General features: G+C 48.7%; 9 protein-coding genes across 9 annotated transcripts; 6 read left to right on the top strand and 3 right to left on the bottom strand.

The window, feature by feature from the left end:
- Nucleotides 1-2,712: 2,712 nt before the first annotated feature.
- On the bottom strand, nucleotides 2,713-3,184 carry FTJAE_6658 (uncharacterized protein; the record flags this gene model as incomplete). Its single annotated transcript, XM_037353292.1, has 3 exons — nucleotides 2,713-2,904; nucleotides 2,959-3,043; nucleotides 3,114-3,184. The coding sequence occupies 3 exons, from the start codon at nucleotides 3,182-3,184 to the stop codon at nucleotides 2,713-2,715; spliced, it is 348 nt and encodes a 115-aa protein (XP_037206201.1).
- Nucleotides 3,185-5,297: 2,113 nt separating this feature from the next.
- FTJAE_6657 (uncharacterized protein) lies at nucleotides 5,298-7,727 on the top strand (the record flags this gene model as incomplete). The annotated part of the gene is made up of 1 exon (XM_037353291.1): nucleotides 5,298-7,727. One exon carries the CDS (start codon nucleotides 5,298-5,300, stop codon nucleotides 7,725-7,727), a length of 2,430 nt encoding a protein of 809 aa, XP_037206200.1.
- Nucleotides 7,728-9,421: 1,694 nt separating this feature from the next.
- On the top strand, nucleotides 9,422-9,968 carry FTJAE_6656 (thioredoxin 1; the record flags this gene model as incomplete). The annotated part of the gene is made up of 3 exons (XM_037353290.1): nucleotides 9,422-9,543; nucleotides 9,603-9,710; nucleotides 9,770-9,968. The coding sequence occupies 3 exons, from the start codon at nucleotides 9,422-9,424 to the stop codon at nucleotides 9,966-9,968; spliced, it is 429 nt and encodes a 142-aa protein (XP_037206199.1).
- A 738-nt stretch (nucleotides 9,969-10,706) lies between these two features.
- FTJAE_6655 (d-amino-acid oxidase) lies at nucleotides 10,707-11,942 on the top strand (the record flags this gene model as incomplete). Its single annotated transcript, XM_037353289.1, has 4 exons — nucleotides 10,707-10,732; nucleotides 10,786-10,923; nucleotides 10,970-11,067; nucleotides 11,119-11,942. 4 exons carry the CDS (start codon nucleotides 10,707-10,709, stop codon nucleotides 11,940-11,942), a joined length of 1,086 nt encoding a protein of 361 aa, XP_037206198.1.
- A 232-nt stretch (nucleotides 11,943-12,174) lies between these two features.
- On the top strand, nucleotides 12,175-13,580 carry FTJAE_6654 (dolichyl-P-Man:Man(5) c(2)-PP-dolichyl mannosyltransferase; the record flags this gene model as incomplete). Its single annotated transcript, XM_037353288.1, has 3 exons — nucleotides 12,175-12,325; nucleotides 12,380-12,624; nucleotides 12,672-13,580. The coding sequence occupies 3 exons, from the start codon at nucleotides 12,175-12,177 to the stop codon at nucleotides 13,578-13,580; spliced, it is 1,305 nt and encodes a 434-aa protein (XP_037206197.1).
- Nucleotides 13,581-13,608: 28 nt separating this feature from the next.
- FTJAE_6653 (eukaryotic translation initiation factor eIF1a) lies at nucleotides 13,609-14,074 on the bottom strand (the record flags this gene model as incomplete). Its single annotated transcript, XM_037353287.1, has 2 exons — nucleotides 13,609-13,705; nucleotides 13,764-14,074. The coding sequence occupies 2 exons, from the start codon at nucleotides 14,072-14,074 to the stop codon at nucleotides 13,609-13,611; spliced, it is 408 nt and encodes a 135-aa protein (XP_037206196.1).
- Nucleotides 14,075-15,135: 1,061 nt separating this feature from the next.
- On the top strand, nucleotides 15,136-16,661 carry FTJAE_6652 (tetracycline resistance; the record flags this gene model as incomplete). Its single annotated transcript, XM_037353286.1, has 2 exons — nucleotides 15,136-15,521; nucleotides 15,569-16,661. The coding sequence occupies 2 exons, from the start codon at nucleotides 15,136-15,138 to the stop codon at nucleotides 16,659-16,661; spliced, it is 1,479 nt and encodes a 492-aa protein (XP_037206195.1).
- Nucleotides 16,662-16,905: 244 nt separating this feature from the next.
- Nucleotides 16,906-17,759, bottom strand: FTJAE_6651 (phosphoserine phosphatase; the record flags this gene model as incomplete). The annotated part of the gene is made up of 3 exons (XM_037353285.1): nucleotides 16,906-17,039; nucleotides 17,091-17,233; nucleotides 17,284-17,759. 3 exons carry the CDS (start codon nucleotides 17,757-17,759, stop codon nucleotides 16,906-16,908), a joined length of 753 nt encoding a protein of 250 aa, XP_037206194.1.
- A 320-nt stretch (nucleotides 17,760-18,079) lies between these two features.
- FTJAE_6650 (mitochondrion biogenesis (She9)) lies at nucleotides 18,080-19,959 on the top strand (the record flags this gene model as incomplete). Its single annotated transcript, XM_037353284.1, has 2 exons — nucleotides 18,080-18,086; nucleotides 18,194-19,959. The coding sequence occupies 2 exons, from the start codon at nucleotides 18,080-18,082 to the stop codon at nucleotides 19,957-19,959; spliced, it is 1,773 nt and encodes a 590-aa protein (XP_037206193.1).
- Nucleotides 19,960-21,898: the final 1,939 nt, after the last annotated feature.

Below are 21,898 nucleotides of genomic sequence, written 5' to 3'. Positions count from 1 at the left end.
AGATGGTCACCAGCATATCATTGGCGAGAATCGACTGGTGATCCTTGACTATTCTGCACTTGTTCGTCTCACTTGCAGCCGTCAACTCGTCTCTATGCATTTGTAACCTGTGAATTAATCACTCAATCGCGTGGCTTGGTAATGCAGCAGATGCAAGCACAGTGAAGCAAATTGCCGTGACATCTAGTCTCTGCGGCACGCAGTGAACAGTCGCTAAGCATGGCTAATACTACCTTATACAGCGACTCAGTGAAAGAAACTCAACTTGGGCTATCGGCCGTTGGTCAAAACTCTTCCAAGGGAATGTGTTTGTAAGCCAGTTCCTCAAAAGTCTTCGTCCCACGTTGCCAGCTCCAACCACGACTTCTGCGTACGGTATCTCATCCACGTGGCGGTACGCCAGCACGCCCGAGCCAGCCCCAGGACGTTTCATTACTTTTTGATCAATCAAAGTGGCGCCCCTGAAACGAAACCACCATCCTTCTTACTCTAGCCTGTCTGCTTGTCCAGGGGGTAGGAAAGCCCGAAGTCTGAGTAAAAAAGCAAAAGCTCTTCGACATTGAAACATGAGACATGAGATCGGTTGGCTCAAAGCCTAGTCCCCAGAACCAATGCTCCCCAATGAAACATGGGCTCAGGGGCATCGAAACGCTGGGACAAATCTGCTCCGATCGACTCTGACAAAGGAGCAAACCTAATCTTCGCTTTTGCCGAAGAGATCAAGCCCATTTGCTGCGTACTGATTCAGGAACTGATTGACTCGCTGGTATTGACCGCAAATAGTCCTTGGCTCGGAAATTGGTCAGGAACCGATTGGAATAGGCAACGGGAAGCGACATATATCTTATTGTGCGACACAATCATCCTCTGGCTATTGGCGACAACCAGAAAAGAAGCCTTCAGAAATCCTCTTCATGCATGACTTGACATGCATGGTGCCTTGCGGAAACCTTTCTTGGGCAAGGAAACCCCGAGGAACTTGCTAAGGTTACGGAGGGATGGGCCGCCCTTTGTTTCCGTGGCGGGCGCCGGGAGCGCTAAGAATCACCACTGTTAGACAAGGATCCCATCCTCTACTGCATGAGTGAGAGTGTCGTTGACATTGCAAGATGGGACTATTGGGGTGTCGCAAGCTCGAAAGACGATCTCTCGGTGATCATCGTGTGGTTTCTCAGCCGTTAGGATGTAGAGATGCCACACGATTCAGGGTCACTGACCCAACTGTAAAGTCATTGGCCAATCTGAAGTTCGGGTGAAGTCAAAAAGAACCCTCTGGTCCCTGATTCGCAACGTTCATCAGGCCCAAGCTCCACGTTGCAACGGTCGTGCTGCGGGAGTGCTATAGTACAGTGTACGTACCAAGGCATGTTCCGCGATGGACTGGGCAAACTTGCCGACCATGCCACGGGGATGTATGACAAGTTCATTGTGTGACGTCGAATATGTAACTTCAACTCTCATCAAGGCTAAGCTGAGCCGGCCTGACCTGTCTGCTTGTGTGATGGAAAGAAATCCTGAAATGCAATTGATCGACATGGAGCTTCAATTTGGTAATTGTTGACCTGAACTGCTCGTGTAATCATGACGCTCATTTCCATGTCGAGGTTGGATCGACGGTAGGAGGAGACGAAAACTTGGTTCGGAAATAACCCTACCCATGCATGCCATGTTCTTGATGAAGTCAAGGATTGTTGTATGTAAACAGTGCTTCTGGGGACTTCAAGATTGAAAGAAAGAAGCAGAAAGATCCCAGGGATCAGAATACGGTAACTGGCCGTATTTGTTACCCTGTCATATCTAAAAAGCCGGCCTTTGCGGCTATCCTAACTACAGTAGTTGATAGCATTGTGGCTTCGTTAAGCTTCTGGTGATAGACAGGGGATGGATCGATCATCACATTCCAAAAGCCCGTACAAGATCCAACGGCTAACAACAAACAAGATGCTAAGATTCAGTCAGCACTTTCTAAGCATCGGCTGGCGGATACGAAGGCCCCGAAGGCAACGAGAAATCAAGCGTCGGGGTTCAAAAGAAGTGACTTCGTACTCTCCAAAGTAAATACGAAGAAACACGCAGGGACGGCGTAGACAGGCGCAAGTCGCATGGGTCCTGATGCGAGGTACATAGGTATCGGTACCTGGAAAACGGACGAGAGAGGCTTGGCAAAAAGGCTCAGGTACAAGATACCTGATGTCGTCTGCCAACCCAACCTAACCTCTGCAACGTGCTAGCAAATCAATTCGCAGCTGTAGCACTGCGCTATAAGGTAGTTTCGAAACATTGCTTTGTCCAAGTCAAGTGCTCAAGCTAAAGGAGGCGGAAGAGGGAGGGAGCAAGCACTGTGGTCTCTCGACACACTCTCTGTAGTCTCTGCATGCGCCGGACGGTTGTGAGACATGACTGAACAGCTGCAGTAGTCACCTAATAGCAAGGGGCGGGGGATTTTGGCGTGACAGCCTCGATCGCATGGCGGCGAACGAGATCTTCGGACAGGGCGAAACGATGTCCCCTGTGGCCTGTGTCGAACTACTGGTAGCGTCCAACCCAATGTCTGTTGATAGTACATACTGCACTCAATCGTGTGGCGGGTGTCGTGAACCACGAGACCAGCTATCGCGATTCACGGCCACGGGTGGAGAGAGAAGCCGACGAGAATAAGCGACGAGAACAACATTTTCTGACATGTGCACATGGCTGCTTGATCCATGGCTACTATTCAATGATGTCCCGCGAGGAGACGGAAAAGGCGTTTGACTCGATCTTGTCGATGGCAGGGAACTTTCCAAAGTTGAGCCAAGCTAATTTGTGGCTGCAACGGCGACGACAAGTGTGGCGAACAGTTGCGTTGTAGAAGATCACAGACGAAAGAGGAGCTGAGCACCGAGAAAGTGTCCCCGTGGCATACTGAATTATAGAGTAGGAGTGACGGCAAAGCCATCAACTCGTGGTTATACACACCCTCTCGTTACTGAGATTGGCCAATCTAAGGAAGTGGCCATTGCAGAAGGGCACGAACTTGACCTCATGCATTGGTTGAGGTGCCCTGAGGTAAGATGAGATTCGACATCTAATGTCCAAGCCAATGCCAACGCCAATGCGAGGAGAGGACATACACGGAGCTATACCGACGATCATCGACGGCTCGTAGCGGAGTGAAGATCCGGAGGGCCCGTCTTTGCTCCATCTTCAGCTGTGATGACTGCCAAGTATCAAAGCTCAAATGGAGTTGTGTTCTTTTGTCAGTATCTTGTAATCCTTGACGTAGACACGAATAGCATATACTGAGCTCGTGACACAAAGACAACATCTTCCATGCTGTTTGTTTCATGCAATTCCTTCAAAAGCGGCCAAAATAGCATCCGCTACGCCTTTCAGAGTTAAAACCTAGCAGCTGCTGAGTGTTAGTCGAGGGCCAAGACCGCCCAGCCTCTGCTTGGAACACAAGTACCGACAGGGGCGGTGGTGAGAAGAATTCAGAGCATGATTGTAGGAATGCGAGAGCACAATTCGGACCGCCTAAGCATTTGCCATGAATCAGTCGTTATCATCAGCTGCTGTGGTATCTGTAGATGGTTTAGAGAGATAGGTAAGTCCTAAAGTTGGCTCCCTCTTGCCACGAATCGTGCCTACCATTACTTGTACTCCCCGCCTTTTACATCATCTTCATGCCAATTGGCAATTCACTCTGGTGATGGTTTGCTTAGCTTAGTGAGGTCCTGCCACATGAAAACAAACCAACCTGATCAATCACCAATACCTTACGGAGCTTTCCTCGCTAGATCTTCTGCCCCTCTCAGTTTAGACGAGTCAGCTTGACCTCTCATTGCTGCCCTCTTGTTCAATCGATGACCACCATCTGCTCAAAACACTTTGACTTGCATATAACTAAACACGATTCATTTGATCCGGGCTATCCACTACCTAGATCACGAGGACTTGGAGCGGATTGCTTGCTTAACCATTGGATTGATGTCCATACTGTACTTATCTTATCGTACACTATCTTATGTACCTCTTCACCTTTCCTCTCGCTTGCTCTATCCGAGTTCCCTTGCTCCAGTTCTAGTTTCACCGAGTATTGCGTTGTTGACCGTCTAGTCTTGTCGGATGCTTTTTGCTCTACCCGTTCAATTACGAGGCTGCCCCGCCGCCTAACTCCCAGCACTTAGCCAACGCCAACAGCAGCAAACTCAGCGGCCCCTCCAGCGGGTTGAGCGCCACCTCATCAGCAGCCTAAGTGTGAGGTGCCTGCCCCTCGACGCCAGCAAGTACTGGTACTGGGCATCGCTTATTGAGTGCCTACATCCACTAACGATTCTCGTACCGCTACCTCGTGAGACCTTTTTTACAGTGATCCACTTCCATTTGCTCTAAAAAGGACCCCGTTGAAAAGGGCTCCAGAGACCAGAGAGACGGGACCCTTGCCACGTCGACCAGGGGGTATCTGGGGGCCTTTGATGTCCTTCTGATGCGCTAAGGTCTAAAAAAAAAAGGAGGTACGTACCTGGTACACACTGAAGCCCTTAACTCCCGTTAGCACTTTCCAAGTCGCAAGGGACCAGACCAAAAGCAAAGCACAATTCAGTGATTGTGGGCCTTTCCCGCCCTTCCCTGTCTGTCTCTGCTTCCGCCGAAGCCTGACGTCGATTTTCCCACTCAACCTGCAGCATCTCGTTGGCCGCAACTGGGAAGCTACCTCCCAGCCATTGGCTTGTTCCATTGACCCATTCCTTCCCTTCCTTCCCTGTCCTGCCGGCCCCCGGTGCCCTGAAAAATTGGTCTTTCTTTCCAACACCCATGATCCCCCCCCGGAGTCCACACACCCAGCACCTGCCGTTCCTTGCACTTACCTTAATTACCTAGCACCTGCTGCTTCCTCAATACTCTTTACCACCACACACGTTTCGCCACGCACCAAACACCTACGACAACCACGACCTCGCTCGCGTACTTGCATTCTTTTACATCCACAGACATACATACACAATCACCGCTTATTTTTACTGTCACCGCAGTAGCTGTACTTGTCTTGCAATACATTAGTACTTACAACCTACGCGCCCTCTTTGATCCTACATCGTTTTGTTGCGGCCATCAAGCCCACCAGCGCAGCGAGTTGTTCGACACGACCCTGCAGCTCTCACTCGCTTCTCCTGATGACCAGCTTGGTACGAACGTTTTGACGACTCCACGATGCCCTCGCATACCCGATATAATCTAGACGATTTCGACTGTACATCGGCGACGATATTGGTTGCTCATTATTAGCTCCAGCATTTGGCGACGAATTAGGAACCATGGCCCTTTGGCCATTCCGGCGCCGGAGTAGCCGCAAGCGCTCCCGCAGCGGCGCTGCTTTCTCAGATGCAGAGGGCGCGCCGCTGCCTCACAACGAGGAACCCAAACTTGGTTTGAAGAAACGACGTACCGAACCGCCCAGACTTCAGCGAGCCGGTCGAACCTACAGTTTCTCTCCGGGACGCCAAGATGACATTCGTACCGATCGAGACCGCGCTGGCTCGCCAGTCCGTGAACGAACAGGCCGAACAAGAACTACTGGCACTCTTGAAGAACGTCCCGAACTCTGGGATCGCACACCCACGCTTCGTCCGACCCACCAAGCAACAAGAAAGCAGAGAAGTAAGAGGAGGAAAGAAGAACGCAACAGAGAAGCCGAAATTAAAGCAATGAGTAGCTTTGCTCCCGTTCGGCCTGCTACGGAACAATGGAATTCAGGCCGGCCCATGAAGAAAGATTCCAAAAGATCAAAAACTGGGGGATTTGGAAGGCATCGAGCTGGTCGCAATTCGGATGTCTCACTTCCAGTACCCGGATCAATACACTCTAGTCTTTCGTCCGACTCGGAGTTTGGCTCATATAGAGTCTCTGCCCTTGCAGCTCTTGCACCTCGACCTACACTTCGCTATACCCCGAACGCCCGATGGACGACTCCCCATGTGCCTACACCTCATCGGTCTGGATCACTAAGGAGGAAGCTTCTTGAGCAGGAGCCGATTCCGGAAGAGACGATGAGATCGCACAGGCGCATCGATTCCCTTGCTGACGACCTCGACGCCCGCGATCTTAGGGAACTCATGGAATTAGATAATCGACGACGAGAACTGAAAAAGCAGAAGGAGAGACAAAGAATGGAGAGACGGATCACACAAAGGGCAGAGAAGCAACAAGCGGAACAAATACAGGCCAGGAACACAGGCACCCCTCCGCCAGAGAATCTTGAGAGAGGTGTCATGGGCCGTGAACTTGTAGGGCTGGGGATCGACCCTGCTTCCACTGTGGTCACTGAAACCAAACCTGAAGATCCAGAGCCCATGGACATTACTGAAGACGAAAGGCAAATCGAGTCTCCAAAGAAGGCCGAGGAGGTCATTCATCGCACAGACACAGCCGCCTCTGAGCAGCCAACACCTATGGAAGAGGTCATTACAAAGGATACCTCATCGATGCGTCAGCCCTCTGAAGATATGGGAAGCGTTTCTCCTGGAACAAGGTTTTCTGATCTATTAAGATCGGCTAAGTCGCGATCTAGGTCGACGATTCGATCGGATCGAGATAGGATGGTTTCTCCGCCACCTGAGACCATCAACGAGGAGGATGTTCACATGCCCAGACAAAACTCTCATGATTCTGACGGTAGTAAGAATGGGTTTGCTTCTATCAAAGCATTCCTGCGAATTGGAAGCAAACGGCAACGACGTGAAGGACCATCGTCCTTTGCCAATACCTCTCGGGAGGAAATGCAGGCAGCCGCAGCTCAGTCAAGAGCACAGGCGCAAGCCTACGCCCTCGCTAAGCTCGAGGGTGAGGACTCGCCCAACTCTTCAAGCGGTAACTATCTATCCCGTAAACCAAGCACTGGCGCCCCGAAGAGGACGCGCTCTCGGTTCCGGGAAGACTTACCTGAGTTGCCTCTCTCACCGCCAGCTTCACGCGTTCAGTCGCCCGAAGCGGAGCCCCCCATGCCCATTCTCACCGAACAAAAGATCCGTGAAATGGAGGAATTGAGGTCCTTGGGCGTGCGTTATGACACACCAACATCGGGACACCGATCCGCTGAGGCCATTCGCCGTACGCCTTCGACAGTAGAACGTGCATATGTTTCACCGTCACCAGAAGCTGGCATGTCCATGTCACTCGCCTCGATTGACTCCGAAGGTTCCTGGCTTTCCGGTAATGCCAGTGGCCGTCGAGCCGCCATACGAGATAGCATTCGAAGGGCTAATCAGCGTGAGCAAAACGACGCGCACACGGATTCCCCAACGAACAGCACGGAAGAAAACTTGGAGATCGTTGAGGACGAATATTTAACGAAGCTCACTCCCCGAAGAAACTCGAATTCTGAGTTCATGGGTCGTCGTTCCGGTGAAGGACGTCCCAGCAGCGATGAGGAAGAGTTTGCTAATGATGGAGAGATGAAATGGGGCGCTGTTGGTTCTCAGCCCCAAGTTGTGCACAGATTCACCATGAAGAGCCACGAGGGACTCTTGGAGCTTGAATCTGAGGATGAAGAGAGCCCGACATCACCCGTATCTCCATCGCAAGAGCTTGCCAATGTTCAGAGCGCTAGAAGCGTCAACCTGGGCAAAGGTCACGTTCGCAATTTTAGCGCTGGAAGTGCTAAACTACTCGATCTCACTCCCCGACCATCCGTTGATGCCACAGGGAACTCAGAGAGGCGACGAAGTCACGTCCAACCAGCCATGTGAAAAGCTAAAGTAATCTTGATCGTTCAGAAGAAGAGTCTCGCAACTTAACGAATGTCGACCAAACGACACCTGCCACTCCTTTTATTTCCTTGCCGTCTCAACTAACCTAAGTCACTCATTTCACATTTCCTTATCACTATCTTATCAACAATGGAAAATCAACCAAAAAAAAAGAGGAAAACAACAAAATCAGCGAAGACTCTTCTTATGACGACTCAAGACTCAAATAGGCTTATCACATGGATGGTACTAGGAAGTGACTTGCTCCTGATGTATGACACGACCTTGATGACTACGGCGCATTCCAAGTTCACTGCTAGGATTTCTTTTCTCGACTACATATACCGCACCTTTTGATACCCCGCGTCGACCGCCAATTACAGAGTACTGGGAGACTCGACGCGTTTGATTTACCAACTATTGGTGAGGGAGCTAGTCTCCTTGGCCGGTCCCTCTTCCTGCCCCTTGGGCGCTGTCATTCCTTGGGAAGCCGGTGTGGTTTTCCTTATCTTGTCTGTGAGATGAGGGGAGCATTTTGATTTCTACTAGCCGGGGTTTATGGGAGGCGGGAAAAACGGGTTTGATTTGAGCAACTGGGATTTGCTTTTGCACTTGGGCGTCCAGAAACATAAACTGGAAGCCTGAGATCGAGCTTGGCGCGAGAGTGGTTGGCTGCATGAAACAATAGATCTTGCGATGCGATATCGCAATGGACATCGGCTGGGAAATGAGGGTGGACAAGATCACAAGACGATGGACGTGTGTCTGTCCACCTCAGAGGAGGAAGATGTAAATGTTTGTAAGCTGATAGGTTAATTGACCAGATCGAACAATATCTTGAGATTAAAAGCTGTTTCACCATACGTCAAGTGATGGTTATATTAAGATTAGGTCTGATCCACAGCCGTAGGCGCATGAAATAAGTTATGTCCGTGGTCTCGGCAGTTGAAGCAGTAATTAATTATGAGATGATCGTCGTAGATCTCGGGAACTAGCGTAGTTGCTGTGTATGTGGAAATTATCATGCCCTCGGGGTGTAAGAAGACTTCTGACATTAAACTGAGGTACTAAAAATACTTAATCTAAGATCCTCTAAAACTTTACTAAACTTACCTAAGTTTACCTAAAGCTTTTTGTCACCTACCTTGGAGGTCCTAAGTTTTATTGCACCCCCTTGCATGCTATGCGTGCATTTGGGTGTGGCATATCCACAAGTATGAGATGATATGGTCGTGGTTCAAGTAGGTGAAGACTGGATAAGAGAGTGTGAGTTATTGAAGTCCGTGTAAAGCATGTAGATTATTTGTTTGTTGTTTAATCTGTAACTTGATTAGAATGAGGCATCGTTGAACATGGCTCTTGAGAGCCTTTAGAGCTGAGGTAGTTGTTTCATGTTTTGTTATGATTCCATCAGGTCAATGGCATATACGCAGTCACCCTCTATCAACATATTATACATCGTCAAAGCGTGATATCGGCCCTAAAACATTATCATGAAACTTTTGTGTTTCTATCATGAAACGTCCAAGACCAGTCATGAACTTTGTGTCATCAGAATATGATTGGCCAAATGATCAAGTCATCATACTCCACCCAATGAAGAGCCATCAGAGCTAACAATTAGAAACCCAGACCTCTCATACTAAACCAAGTTTACGACTCATATAAACGACACATTTTATAACACTTGCACAATGTCTTCTCCCTTCCGTCTTATGCGGCCTGTCGCCCAGGCTGTTCGACTTGGCGCTGTGACTTTCACCGCTCGGCCATTCCATAGCACGGCTGCTCGATTTGCTGTGCAGGATATCAAGACGTGAGTTTAAGCGCAATTATAAAGGCTATGGCCATAGTTTTACTAGCTTGATTTGATAGAACAAAAGAGTTTAAGGACCTTGTTTCTACAACCGACAAGGCTGTTCTTATTGACTGCTTCGCTACATGGTGCGGTCCTTGCAAGGCCATCTCTCCCATCCTCAATAAGTAAGTGGCTCCAAATATACATTATCACTTCAAATGGGCAACTAACAATAGAAACTCAGGCTCTCGGAAGAGAAGGCTCTGTCAGACAGCATCCAATTCGTCAAGTTTGATGTCGATGAGCTCCCGGACCTGACCGCTGAGCTCGGCGTCCGCGCTATGCCAACTTTCTTTGTCTTCAAGAATGGAAGCAAGGTTGATCAGTTGGTCGGTGCTAACCCTGAAGCCCTCCAGTCGATGCTGGCGAAGCATGCTGCATAAATTGTGTAAATATTGTAACATCTCATATCACTTGGTTGGACTGTGAAGGAAGGTCATGGCAATAGACTCAATCTGTTTATATTACCGAAGAAAGTAAAAACAGCTGTGTAGTATTAGCATAGTTAGACTTGTACAATGGGTCATTGATGTCTGTTTATGATATCTTATCCTATATCACTCTGGAGAGCTGTCTGAGTTCTTGTGTCTATACTGATTGGCAGTTACACCACACCTCTATGATTTCGGCTAGAAATGGTTCAAATGCCATAGGCTACTTAGTCAAGTTCTCTCGCGGCCTTCTATTTCCAGTATGGGCTGTCACGGAGGTGGAAGGCCGTCGTATTGCATATGACCATTCGGCGAGTGTCATTCACGCCCAAGAAGCGTTTGACAGGTCGGCAATAGCTTCCAAAACAAATCGATTGGCTGATGAATATGCAATTTCGAGCCATTGCATTGTGACAGGCTTATCTTGAACGTTGCTTCTTACACTACTATCATGATAGAGCCGATCCCGGTTTCGGCGGCCCCGCGTTGATAAGCCAATCACAAGAGTCAATCCCCCGGCTTAGAGATCGGGGCTTCAACTGGGAACCGATGAGAGGGCGTATAAGTTAATGTGACAACCTCTACTCTGTTAAGGTAGTCTAGTCAGTCTTGAGTTCAATCAAGTGCTTTTCCATTTCGAGAAGATTTATACTAAATACCCAATTATAAAGCAAAACGTGACATATCAAAATGGCAAACACAATCGTCGTCGTTGGGTGAGTCTCGATGGAGAGGTTATCTATTCTGAACGAAGCTGATCCTGTGAAAGTGCTGGTGTTTCTGGCTTGACGTCCGCCTATCTTCTTTCCAAGAACAAGGGGAACAAGATCACTGTTGTGGGCAAGCATATGCCCGGTGACTATGATATTGAATATGCCTCGCCATTTGCTGGTGCCAACGTCTGCCCGTATGTGACCCGGTCCATTTTGTATCATCCTACTCACGATTTCCAGTATGGCCACACGAGAGAGCAGCAGATGGGAACGTCGAACTTGGGTAGAGTTCAAGAAACTGTGCGAACAAGTCCCCGAAGCAGGCATTCACTTCCAAAGTGCGTCACCATATTTTCTCTCATGAAAAATGACAGGCTAATATCTAGCAGAGTGCCACATTCAAAGACGAAAGAAGGACGCAGAAGCAGCAAAGAACCAAACATTTCCCGATGCACTCTTCATGGAGGAGCCCTGGTATAAGGAGATCTTTGAGGATTTCCGAGAACAGAACCCTGATGAAGTCACTCGTGGTTACGACTCAGGCTGCGAATTCACATCTGTCTGCATCAACACCGCTATCTACCTTCCCTGGCTTGTCGGTCAATGTCTGAAAAACGGCGTGGTTTTCAAGAGAGGCGTCCTGACCGATATCAGCGAGGCCAAGAAACTGAGCCACACGGGCAATGTTCCCAACATCATCGTCAACGCCACAGGCCTAGGATCCTTGAAGCTGGGTGGTGTCAAGGATGAGACTATGGCGCCTGCACGCGGACAGATTGTGCTGGTGCGCAACGAGAGCACACCAATGCTTATCACATCTGGAGTTGAGGATGGCGGTGCCGATGTCATGTATCTCATGCAGCGAGCAGCTGGTGGTGGCACAATCTTGGGTGGAACTTACGATATCGGCAACTGGGAGTCTCAGCCAGACCCCAACATCGCCCAACGTATCATGCAACGCATCGTTGAAGCACGTCCTGAGGTCGCTGGTGGTAAGGGCGTTAAGGGACTGAGTGTGATTCGACACGCTGTGGGACTGCGCCCTTGGAGACGAGATGGACTTCGACTTGAGGAGGAGAAGTTGGACAATGAGACGTGGATCGTGCACAACTATGGCCACTCTGGCTGGGGATATCAAGGCTCATATGGTTGTGCTGAGGGTGTAGTTGAGATTGTGGACAAGGTTGGAAAAGCTGCCAAGTCTAAGCTGTAGATTGACCACGTTTATAAATTGACATTAATCAATGAATATTTGATTCTTTCATTCTTATGATTGTCCTCAGCTTAATATGAATTGAAGTTGATGTGAAGCATATGAGAATATGCATATCGCGGGGCCCCGCATTTCCCACACGTAGCTCTCTCCAAGCTCTTGAACCCCTGTTTTAACTGGATGAAGCTTTTCTTTCCTCCTTTCACAAGCCAGCGCATTCTCCATTATCAAAATGCCAGAATCTGCATCTGGCTCCCTGAGCCAGGGCGTTCGCTTCCTAAGTAACGTCCTCAATGGCCGCCATGCACTCTCCAAGCTCATCCCCGTCGCGCTCTGGCTGGTCGACGCGCTTGGTTGTGGCTTGATCATATGGAAGATCCCATGTGCGTGGCGTCCAGTTCCCAAAGCCTCATGATGAGACTAATCTTGTGGAACAGATACCGAAATCGACTGGGTTGCGTACATGCAGCAGATTTCGCAGTTTGTATCGGGCGAGAGAGACTATACCAAGATGGTGGGCGATACTGGACCCTTGGTATATCCAGCGGCGCATGTCTACACTTACACGGGACTTTACTATATCACGGACAAGGGAACGAACATTCTTCTGGCGCAACAAATATTTGCCGTGTTGTATATGGCTACGTTGGCATTGGTGATGCTCTGCTATTGGAAAGCCAAAGTTAGTAATATCCCCAAGTAGTTGAGTCAGTTTGCTGATAATTCTAGGTCCCTCCGTACATGTTCATCTTCCTGATCGCATCTAAACGACTGCATAGCCTCTTCGTCCTACGATGCTTCAACGACTGCTTCGCCGTTTTCTTCCTATGGCTCACTATCTTCCTTTTCCAACGCCGACAATGGACCGTTGGAAGTCTGGTGTATTCCTGGGGGCTTGGAATCAAAATGTCATTACTGCTGCCTTTACCTGCCATTGGCGTTATCCTTTTCCTAGGTAGAGGATTATGGCCTAGCCTTCGTCTCGCATGGCTCATGGCACAGGTTCAGTTCGCCATTGGAATTCCGTTTATCACCAAGAACCCTCGTGGGTATACGGCTCGGGCCTTTGAGCTGTCACGACAGTTCCAATTCAAGTGGACGGTCAATTGGCGCATGTTGGGCGAGGAAGTTTTCCTCAGCAAGTATTTTGCTATCTCTCTTCTGGCCTGCCACGCTCTGGTGCTCCTTATCTTCATCTCCAAGAGATGGATCCAACCGACTGGACGATCGCTCTACGACCTGATTCCCTCATTTTTGAGACTCAAGTCCCCATTTACCATGCAGGAACAGCCTCGTATCTCTCACTACGTCACCCCTGAGTACGTCATGACTACCATGCTCACCGCCAACCTCATTGGTCTGCTGTTCGCTCGGTCACTGCACTACCAATTCTATGCCTATCTCGCCTGGGCGACTCCCTATCTCCTCTGGCGAGCCACCGAAGACCCCGTCATCGTGACAATTATCTGGGCCGCGCAGGAATGGGCTTGGAACGTGTATCCAAGCACCGACCTCAGCTCAACCATCGCTGTCAACACAATGCTGGCGACAGTTGTGTTGGTGTATCTGGGAACAGCCAGACTTGCCGTTCCTGCTCCCGCTGCCAGAGTCGGGAATGTTGATGATAAGAACAAATAGATCTGGATCTAGAAGTGCATTTTCCTTTTCACTCATCTTCGGAGTCACTGGGGGGCATTTTCCCGACATTGGATTCGTCCTCGGAGTCACTCATTTCGTATGTGTTTTTGACGAATTCTTTGGGCCTGCGATAGACTTGATTAGCCTAGTTCATTTCAGACGAATAGATACCACAGAACTAACCAATAAGACTGTTTACGCCAGGCCTTCTCATCACGGACAACGTTGACGATTTCTCCCTCTGCTCGAGTATCCTCCTTGCCATCTTCGTATCGTTCAGCCAAGACAAACCCGCCACGCTTGATCCAAATGGTGTTTCGGAATCGCTGGGCCAGTTCCAGCACAAGGGTTTTGCCGTTTGGAAGCTCACAGGTGTACAGGTTATTTCCTTCAGGCTTGACAACGCGGACGAGAGATTGGTTGGGCTCGAGAGTGTCGGGGGGTGTCAGGGCAGCCTCTGCGGCCGCCAGAACGTTTCGCTTCGGACGTCCCATCGTGAAGTTTTATGTCGATTGCTATTATATAAAAGTCTGTCTTGGAATTTTCTAGACATGAAGAATATGGAGGGGGTGTTTGGAGGGGCAGATACCGATAGAGCGATATACCTTGATAGACAGAATAGCTCTATGTATTACTCTATCCATAATCATTTTTAAGTGAGAGCGGACTTACTCGATTCGGATCGTCCGGTCCTAGCTATCCTCGAGGAGTAAGAAAACTGAAAAGATTAGAACAAGATGACAAAATCAACATGGCTAAGAGTCCTCATAATTTCGGGCTTGATGACTTGTTTATTTTCGTCACGTGGGGTCAAGATAGTCCCAAGCTTGCCTCACCTCGTTTGTTCCCACCATGATCTCGTGAAATTACCATATCGGGCGATACACTCATATCGTGATTGCACATTAAGTAGGATACTGCTCGGCTGCTAGTGGTGGGACGCTGGGGGTGTTACCAAAAGTGGTATTAGAGCCAACCTCATTATCATGAAGTTGAGTGACCAGTAACATAGCAGTCAATATGATATCCATGTTGTGAGTGCCCCAATATGAAAGCTTATGTATACTGCTTGAGAACTACGTCTACCGATGTCTCATCTTTATTCAGAGAATACCTTGAGTTACAACATGATCATACAAGTACGCTATCGTATACTCCCCGTGACACCTGGATAAATTATTCGGTGCAATTCAGTACTAGTCCGTGCTTAAGAAATCACAGAGTATAGTATTGTATAAGTGGACTCGGCTTGATTACCCTCTTGGCTGTCCCTCCTGGCATGGCAGGGTTCCAAAAACTACCAAATAGAGGCATTCCACTCGCTAGGATGTCCCGTGGGGATATCAAGATCTCACTGGCCGGGTGACTCAAGTTGACCTTGCAGAGATTCATGATAATTTGATACTGAATCGATTAACTAAGACTACATACTTGTCGCCATAGACAGCCTGGTTCAAGCACACTTCTCTCTTACACAATGACATCGAATATTCTCCTGAAGATCTATTACTATATATCTAGTCATTAGTTCTTGGTGACCCAGTGCTCATACACCATGGAGTCATCGATTCTTTCAGGTCTCTCAGTAGTTCAGCCAGTACCTACAACTCCGGCAAAGCAACATATATCTCGTCCATTGACAGCCCTGCCAACAACTACCTCGAGAACCCATATTGGTTCAGGCCACGGAGAATCTATTGGCCTCGAGATACTACCAGTCCGAGATGATCCAAAACCAGAAAATACATCTTCCGAACCTGCCGATGACTTAGAAATGAGTCAACCGGATCGTCCAGATTCGAATACAGAGACTGTCGAAGTTGCACCAACTATCTGGGACCCTTTCATGAACCGCTTCAGACTCCTCTCGACCTGTCTATCCCAGATAAATAATGCTCTAAGCGATGGTGCTACTGGTGCTTTGATCCCCTATATGGAGAAGTATGTTGATAATCTTTCCCCTCAAGGACATGAGCTAATATTTATAGGTACTATGGCATTGGCTATGCCACTGTATCTCTTATATTCGTGGGTAAAGCCGTTGGGTTCATTGCCGCCGCCGTATTCATCGATATGCTTAGAGCCAAACTCGGTCGAGCCAAACTTCTTGGCTTTGGCCAAGCCCTTGTCACTCTGGCATACATCCCCATCATCTGCGGGGCCCCTTTCATCGTTGTTGTTATATCATTCCTCTTTATCGGCTTCAGTATCTCGATAAATGTGGCCATCGGAAATCTCTTCTGTGGTGGTCTGCAGAACGGAACGTTCATGCTGGGTGTACAGCATGGGACTTACGGAATAGGGGCAACTATCGGCCCTGTCGTAGCAACCGCGCTCGTTACCGCTGCAAACACCCTATGGAATAGATACTATATAATAACCTGTGTGCTCGGAGCTTTAACTGTCGCATTAGGAATATGGTCGTTCTGGAGATACGAGCAAGAGTTGAGTCCTGCGGCGCAAGAGAGAGAGACAGCTCGAGTTGGAGACTCCATGTCGAACAGCATCTTTCTTGCTATGAATCTGCGAATTGTGTTTCTTGGCTCACTCTTTATCTTTGCCTACCAGGGAGCCGAGGTCTCTATCTCTGGCTGGGTCATTTCTTTCCTCATCAACGACCGCGATGGTGACCCTTCTTCAGTTGGTTATGCAACAGCAGGTTTCTGGGCCGGTATCACTATCGGTCGATTCCTCCTTTCTGCTCCTGCGCAGCGAATCGGCGAGAAGACACTTGTGTATGGTCTCATAATAGGAGCCGTTGCTTTTCAGCTTCTCGTCTGGCTCATTCCTAACATTGTGGGTAACACTATCGCCGTATCTGTCGTCGGTCTTCTCCTTGGTCCTATCTACCCATGCGCTTCAGCTGTTTTCCTTCGAAGCATGACTAGACGGGAGGCTTTGACCGGTATTGGCATGATTAATGCTTGCGATAGCGCAGGCGGAGCTATTGCGCCCTTCGTCACGGGTCTTCTGGCCCAGGCGTTTGGCACCTTTGTCCTTCATCCGATAGTGATTTTCTTGTTTGCTGTCATGTTGCTGTGCTGGTATTTTATTCCAGCTGAGGAAAAGAGAACAGAGTGATATGGCAGTATCAAAAGAGGGAGGGAATAGGGAATTGAATAATGTATGAACAGATGAAGTGACATCAAGGTCGAAAATTATATAGGAAATCGATTCGATCCAGGCTGACCAAGTCTATTCACAAATCTATAATGAATCTATGTGATCTCCGTAGATGGCTCCCACCTAGTCTATCCTTTATATTTTAAATGACCAAGTATACCATTTCCTATCCTCCATTTTCATGTCATTAATTCATACCAGATTAGACACGGCCACGGGCAGCATCCTTGACAGAGACGGTACCAGCCGCAATGTCCTTGACAGTCTGAGTGATGCTAGACCAGTCACGGAATGTGACGAAGGGAACGTTCTCGTTCTCACACCAGGTAACAAGGTCTATGAAGTGTTGTTAATTGCGAACAATACTGTGAATCGATATTTACTCACCCTTGTCGGCCTTGGCAAACAGAAGATCGGTCTCCTTAGCGGCTGAGAGATCAGAGACACCATCGCCAGCATAGAACATGGTAGGTCGGTTAGGAAGCGAAGAGTACTTTCGGATCTCGATAGACTTGTCATGACCATGAATACTAGAAAAGTCAGCATTTCCTCACCACATCAACGCATAATTCAGGTTTACCTGTCATCATGGAACTCAATTTGCCAGCCTCCCTCATCCTTAAGAGTCTTGCCCTCTCGTGCCTTGACATCGTTGCTGACAATCTGAATATCCCAACCAGGACCCAGAAGAGTGTCTAGAAGAGCTCGAATGACAGGGGTCATGCCGCCACTGAGAATGACAATGGGAATATTGTTCTCCTGAGCCCAGTCATAGAACTCCTTGAAGCCAGGGTCGAGCTTAATGTTCTTGAGGAGAATCTGGATACACTCATCAAAAGGAGTCTTGACGCTGTCCAGCATCTCAACGAAGCTGTCACGGAAATGCATGTTTCCATAAAGAACGTCCTTGTTAAGCTGGCGACGGCGCTCAACACCGAAACCAAGGTTGTCGGTCATGTAGTCATTAGAATCGGCGGTGGTGACTGTTCCGTCAAAGTCGGTAAAGAAGATGAACTTGGGATCGTTCTTGAGAGCTGGGGTATCGGAGGAAGCCATGATGACGGTCTGCAGTGTATTATTGCGTGTTTTTATGATTCAGTGAGATCCTTATTGAAGTCTATTCGAGTTCAATGAAAAGAGTGAGTGAATTGGATGTCTCTAGAACTGTAGTCTACAAGTGACGATGTTGTTGAGAGAAGATATGACCGAGCAAAGAAAATGGCGGGGGAGGGGCACAAGTTTTCATGAGAGACAAACAAATAATCGCGACAATAGTGATCGACAGGAAATTAGAAACACCTGCTATAAACTGGCTGAGCTGATTGGAGGTTGATACTGAAGGATCCTTACTAGTAAAATGAGTAGCAATATAAATCATGTACTGTACATAACAGAAAACACCGCATATTTCGTTATCAGTTGTTCCGCCTTGGCCAAGGTTCGACTGTCGTCATTGTCATGACTCTCAGGAACTGCAGGACATTGAATAGTGCCCCTCAACACCCTCTTCTCCCTGCAATTGCACTGGAATAAAGCCCCTAAGGGCCCTGACTGGCCTGAGTCGCACTCAATAGCGCTCCCGGTGAAGGACCCTGGCCAAGGTGAGCAGGGCGGTGACTATATTCGGCCTTGCTCCGGTGGCAGAAAATACCCCGGCTACGGAGCCGGCTGTAGCTTTATCGGCTCGGCCCATGCGTTCATCCCATCATCTCAACAATTGTTGCCGAGCTTCAAGTCCAATCGTTCACCCTCGACGTCGCCGCTGCGATACACGCTTCCTTTGGTCGCAATGCAGCCGCTTGCTCGTCCTGCGGTTCGGCTTGTCTGGAACCATGCGCGATTTGGGCTTGATCGGTCCGCGAGGCCCGGGAGGTCTTGCTGGGGCCCCTCGATAGTGCAGAGCTCAACAATATGTGTGCGATGCAATTTTCAAGCCATTGGTCTCCGAGCAAGACTCTATTCGACGGAGCGGCCACCTAGAGATTCCGAGAAGAGTTCGAGGACGAATAAAGATGTCGAGGATGAGCTTGAATCTATACTTAAACCTCGGCCAAACGTTTTCAAAGAGCTTCAACCGCCTGCCGATATACCCAAGTTAGAAGATGTCAAATCTACCAATGCCACCTCCGAAAGCGCTGCCCCTAAAGACCCAGAACCCGAGCCACCCAAGGCCGAGACAGATACAAAGCCTAGCGATGAAACCTCTCAATCGCAAGCACCATCAGGTCTTCAAAACCTGCGACACCTTACCCTGAACCATATGAATGAATTGAAGGAGAGGTTTAGCGGTGCTATGGATAGACTGCAATCCCGAGCAATGAATGCCTCACAAACGCTGAACGATATTACCGGATACACAGACATCGAGGCCATCAAGCATCAAAATGCCAAGCTAGAAGCAGACCTTGCAGCAGCCCATGAGCGAGTCCGCGAGGCTCGTCAGGAATACAAGACATCGAACGCCAGTCGTGCGACGACACAACGTGAGGTCACAACACTATTGGCGCGGAAGGATAGCTGGTCCCCTATCGATCTTGAGCGCTTTACTGAGTTATACCGAGCCGATCATACTTTGGAGGGCAAGGTCGCATCGTCCCAAGAGGCCCTAACGGAGGCTGAGATGGAAGAGCAGCGCCTTAGCCAGCAACTAAATGCCGGAATCCTGAAACGTTACCACGAAGAACAAATTTGGAGTGATCGTATCCGACGGGCGAGTACCTGGGGTACCTGGGGCCTGATGGGCATGAACTTCCTTTTGTTTGTTATTCTACAATTCGTGGCAGAGCCCTGGAAGAGAAGGAGACTGGTCAGGGGCGTTGTGGCTGAGGAGAAGGCTGTTCTGGAGGAGGTTCGCGGTGAGCTTGAACAGGTCAAGCTGGCCATCGAGAACCAAAAGACCCTGTCAACGGTTGAGGAAACCCCAGAGGCTGAGGCTGAGGCAATTGCTGAAGCCGTGGCGTCAGAGAACGTGTTGCCGGGTGAGAGCCTCATGGTGGAGGAAACAAAATCCAGTCAGGAACCAATTGCCGCCTTTGAATCAGTGGCTGAAGTGCCTTTCTCAGAACCTCTGCCCACGCGGACGTGGCAAGAAGCTCTTATGGATCCAGAATGGTGGAAAGCCAAATCACAAGACATGTACAGCGAGCGACGGATAGATCTTCGCATGCGGGACGTTTCATTATTGGTACTGGAGGGCGCATTAGCAGGCGCTGTGTTTACAGGAAGTATTGCGCTGCTTTTGGTTCGAAGATCATGACAAGATGTAACATAGATATAAAGCTTATCATTGTATACTACTATAATAAAACTGTACATTCTCGTCGAGGAAGAATATTGTACGTACGATTTCTCGTTATAGAGTTTGTTGCGTGATGTTGATTCACGATGCTTCACGCCGTTGGCGAGCCAATCGGATGTTGGTGTTTTGCATGACCGGTAGGGCTGGTAGCCAGAAAGGCAATACCGAAGAAAGATGGAGTGGGACTAAACCTTCGGAGCTTAATGAAGTTAATATTTCCAACATGTCATATTTTGATATAAATATGCGTGAAATCCGAGACTGTTTGCTGACTTGTTGATATATCATCATAACATGAACTGTGTCCGCCAAGAACAAGTTCATCATGACACTTCAACCTTTAACGGCCCCTAGACAGACCCCTTGTCATTCCACCCTCAAGGGTGACCCTGACCATTAATTTGAGCTTGAAGGTGCACATCAGCAACATGATTTGCCAGACACTGAGATTAACGGCAACTAATTGTTAAGGGTCTCGACGTTGCAGACATTGACCGCTTTCCGATATGCGGTTTTAATCGGAGGACAGAGGTGATTTGATGGTGGGGCTCTAAGGTAGTCTAGGACTCGTAGGACTATGAAGGGTGACTTACAGCAGATGCAGATGCTTTTCCAGTGTAACTGCAGCTACACGGTGGGAATAAGGGAAATGCACATATTAGAGTTTGTTATCTCCTGATTGTTGTTGACGGACGGGTTTGGAACTTTGTGGTATTATTACTTACCTTACCTTATGCATGATAAGAAAGGCTCAAGAGTTTGTCGTTTCAGAGAATGGTTTCACAAGCATCAAACCAAGTTTCCATATTCATGCGAAACTATCTGGTGATGGGTCCTGAAACGCAATTCGAGTAGGACACATGCTTGTGAATATGATATACAAAAGTGCCAAACAGACATCCATCCATTCCTTTCAAGTAACTTTGGAGACTCTCTCTTAGTCTCAGGTATGGTTGTCTCATTGGAGCTCAGCCTCTTTGTCCACGTTATCATATCATCATTCTAGTCCTACCGAAGTTACCTCTTGACAAAAGGATATACTACTACGTATACCCAGTAGATCATATTGTGTCTTTCCCTGAAGAACTGAACAAACAAGGATCTGTTGAACGATTCTGCTGCAAACAGTGCACGTCGTCACCCACCATAAACACAACCCAACCCAACTCGACTTACTTATTAACCGGACAGAGAGCTACACCTACGCCGCTACAAATTGGAAGCTCCCCGCCAGCCAAACCCTGGATCTCCCCCACCAACAGCAGAGCGGGCGGTGGTCTTAGCTCCTCGTGGTGGTCTTGGTCTTGGTCTGCTTCTGCCTGGCCTGTGCCTAGGTGTTATCCGTACCCTGAGGCCTTGCCTTGGGCATTCATCACCCAGCACTAGGTACCTAGGGAAAGGTATTGGGCTGTGCTTTGTCTTTCGACCCTCTCTTTTTTCGTGTTTGTCAAATTCTTTTTTGCGCTGGTCTCCTCCTTGTGTCTCCTAAAAAGGACCTACCTGTATCTTTGAATCTATCAATTTCCTTGGTCTTTTAGCTTACCGCTAAAGTCGCCAGAGTTATTAGGTAGCTCAGTGTTACTGCGCTGTGCTCTGCTGTGCTTCTGCTCGCGCATTGAATCCTTGGAAAACGCCCGATAAAAACCCCGCCAATTTTACCCCCTCCTCCACCAAGTGTCGATGCGATTCCCTGAGGTACCAACCAACTCTAGGAATTTATTGGATCACTGACGACATTTCTCACCTTTGACCTCCATCCCAACCTACCTAACCTACCACCTCTACCTAACTTAACTGCCCTGCCACCTGCAACCTGCCACTCAACACCTAACTACAGAGTGAGTAGTACCAGCCCAAGGCTTTTGACAACGGCTGGGCTTGATAAACCCAAACCCTC

The sequence above is a fragment of the Fusarium tjaetaba genome (assembly GCF_013396195.1).
Source record: "Fusarium tjaetaba strain NRRL 66243 chromosome Unknown NRRL66243_c0000130, whole genome shotgun sequence".
Taxonomy (NCBI): domain Eukaryota; kingdom Fungi; phylum Ascomycota; class Sordariomycetes; order Hypocreales; family Nectriaceae; genus Fusarium; species Fusarium tjaetaba.
This window is presented reverse-complemented; position numbering and strand designations above follow the sequence as displayed.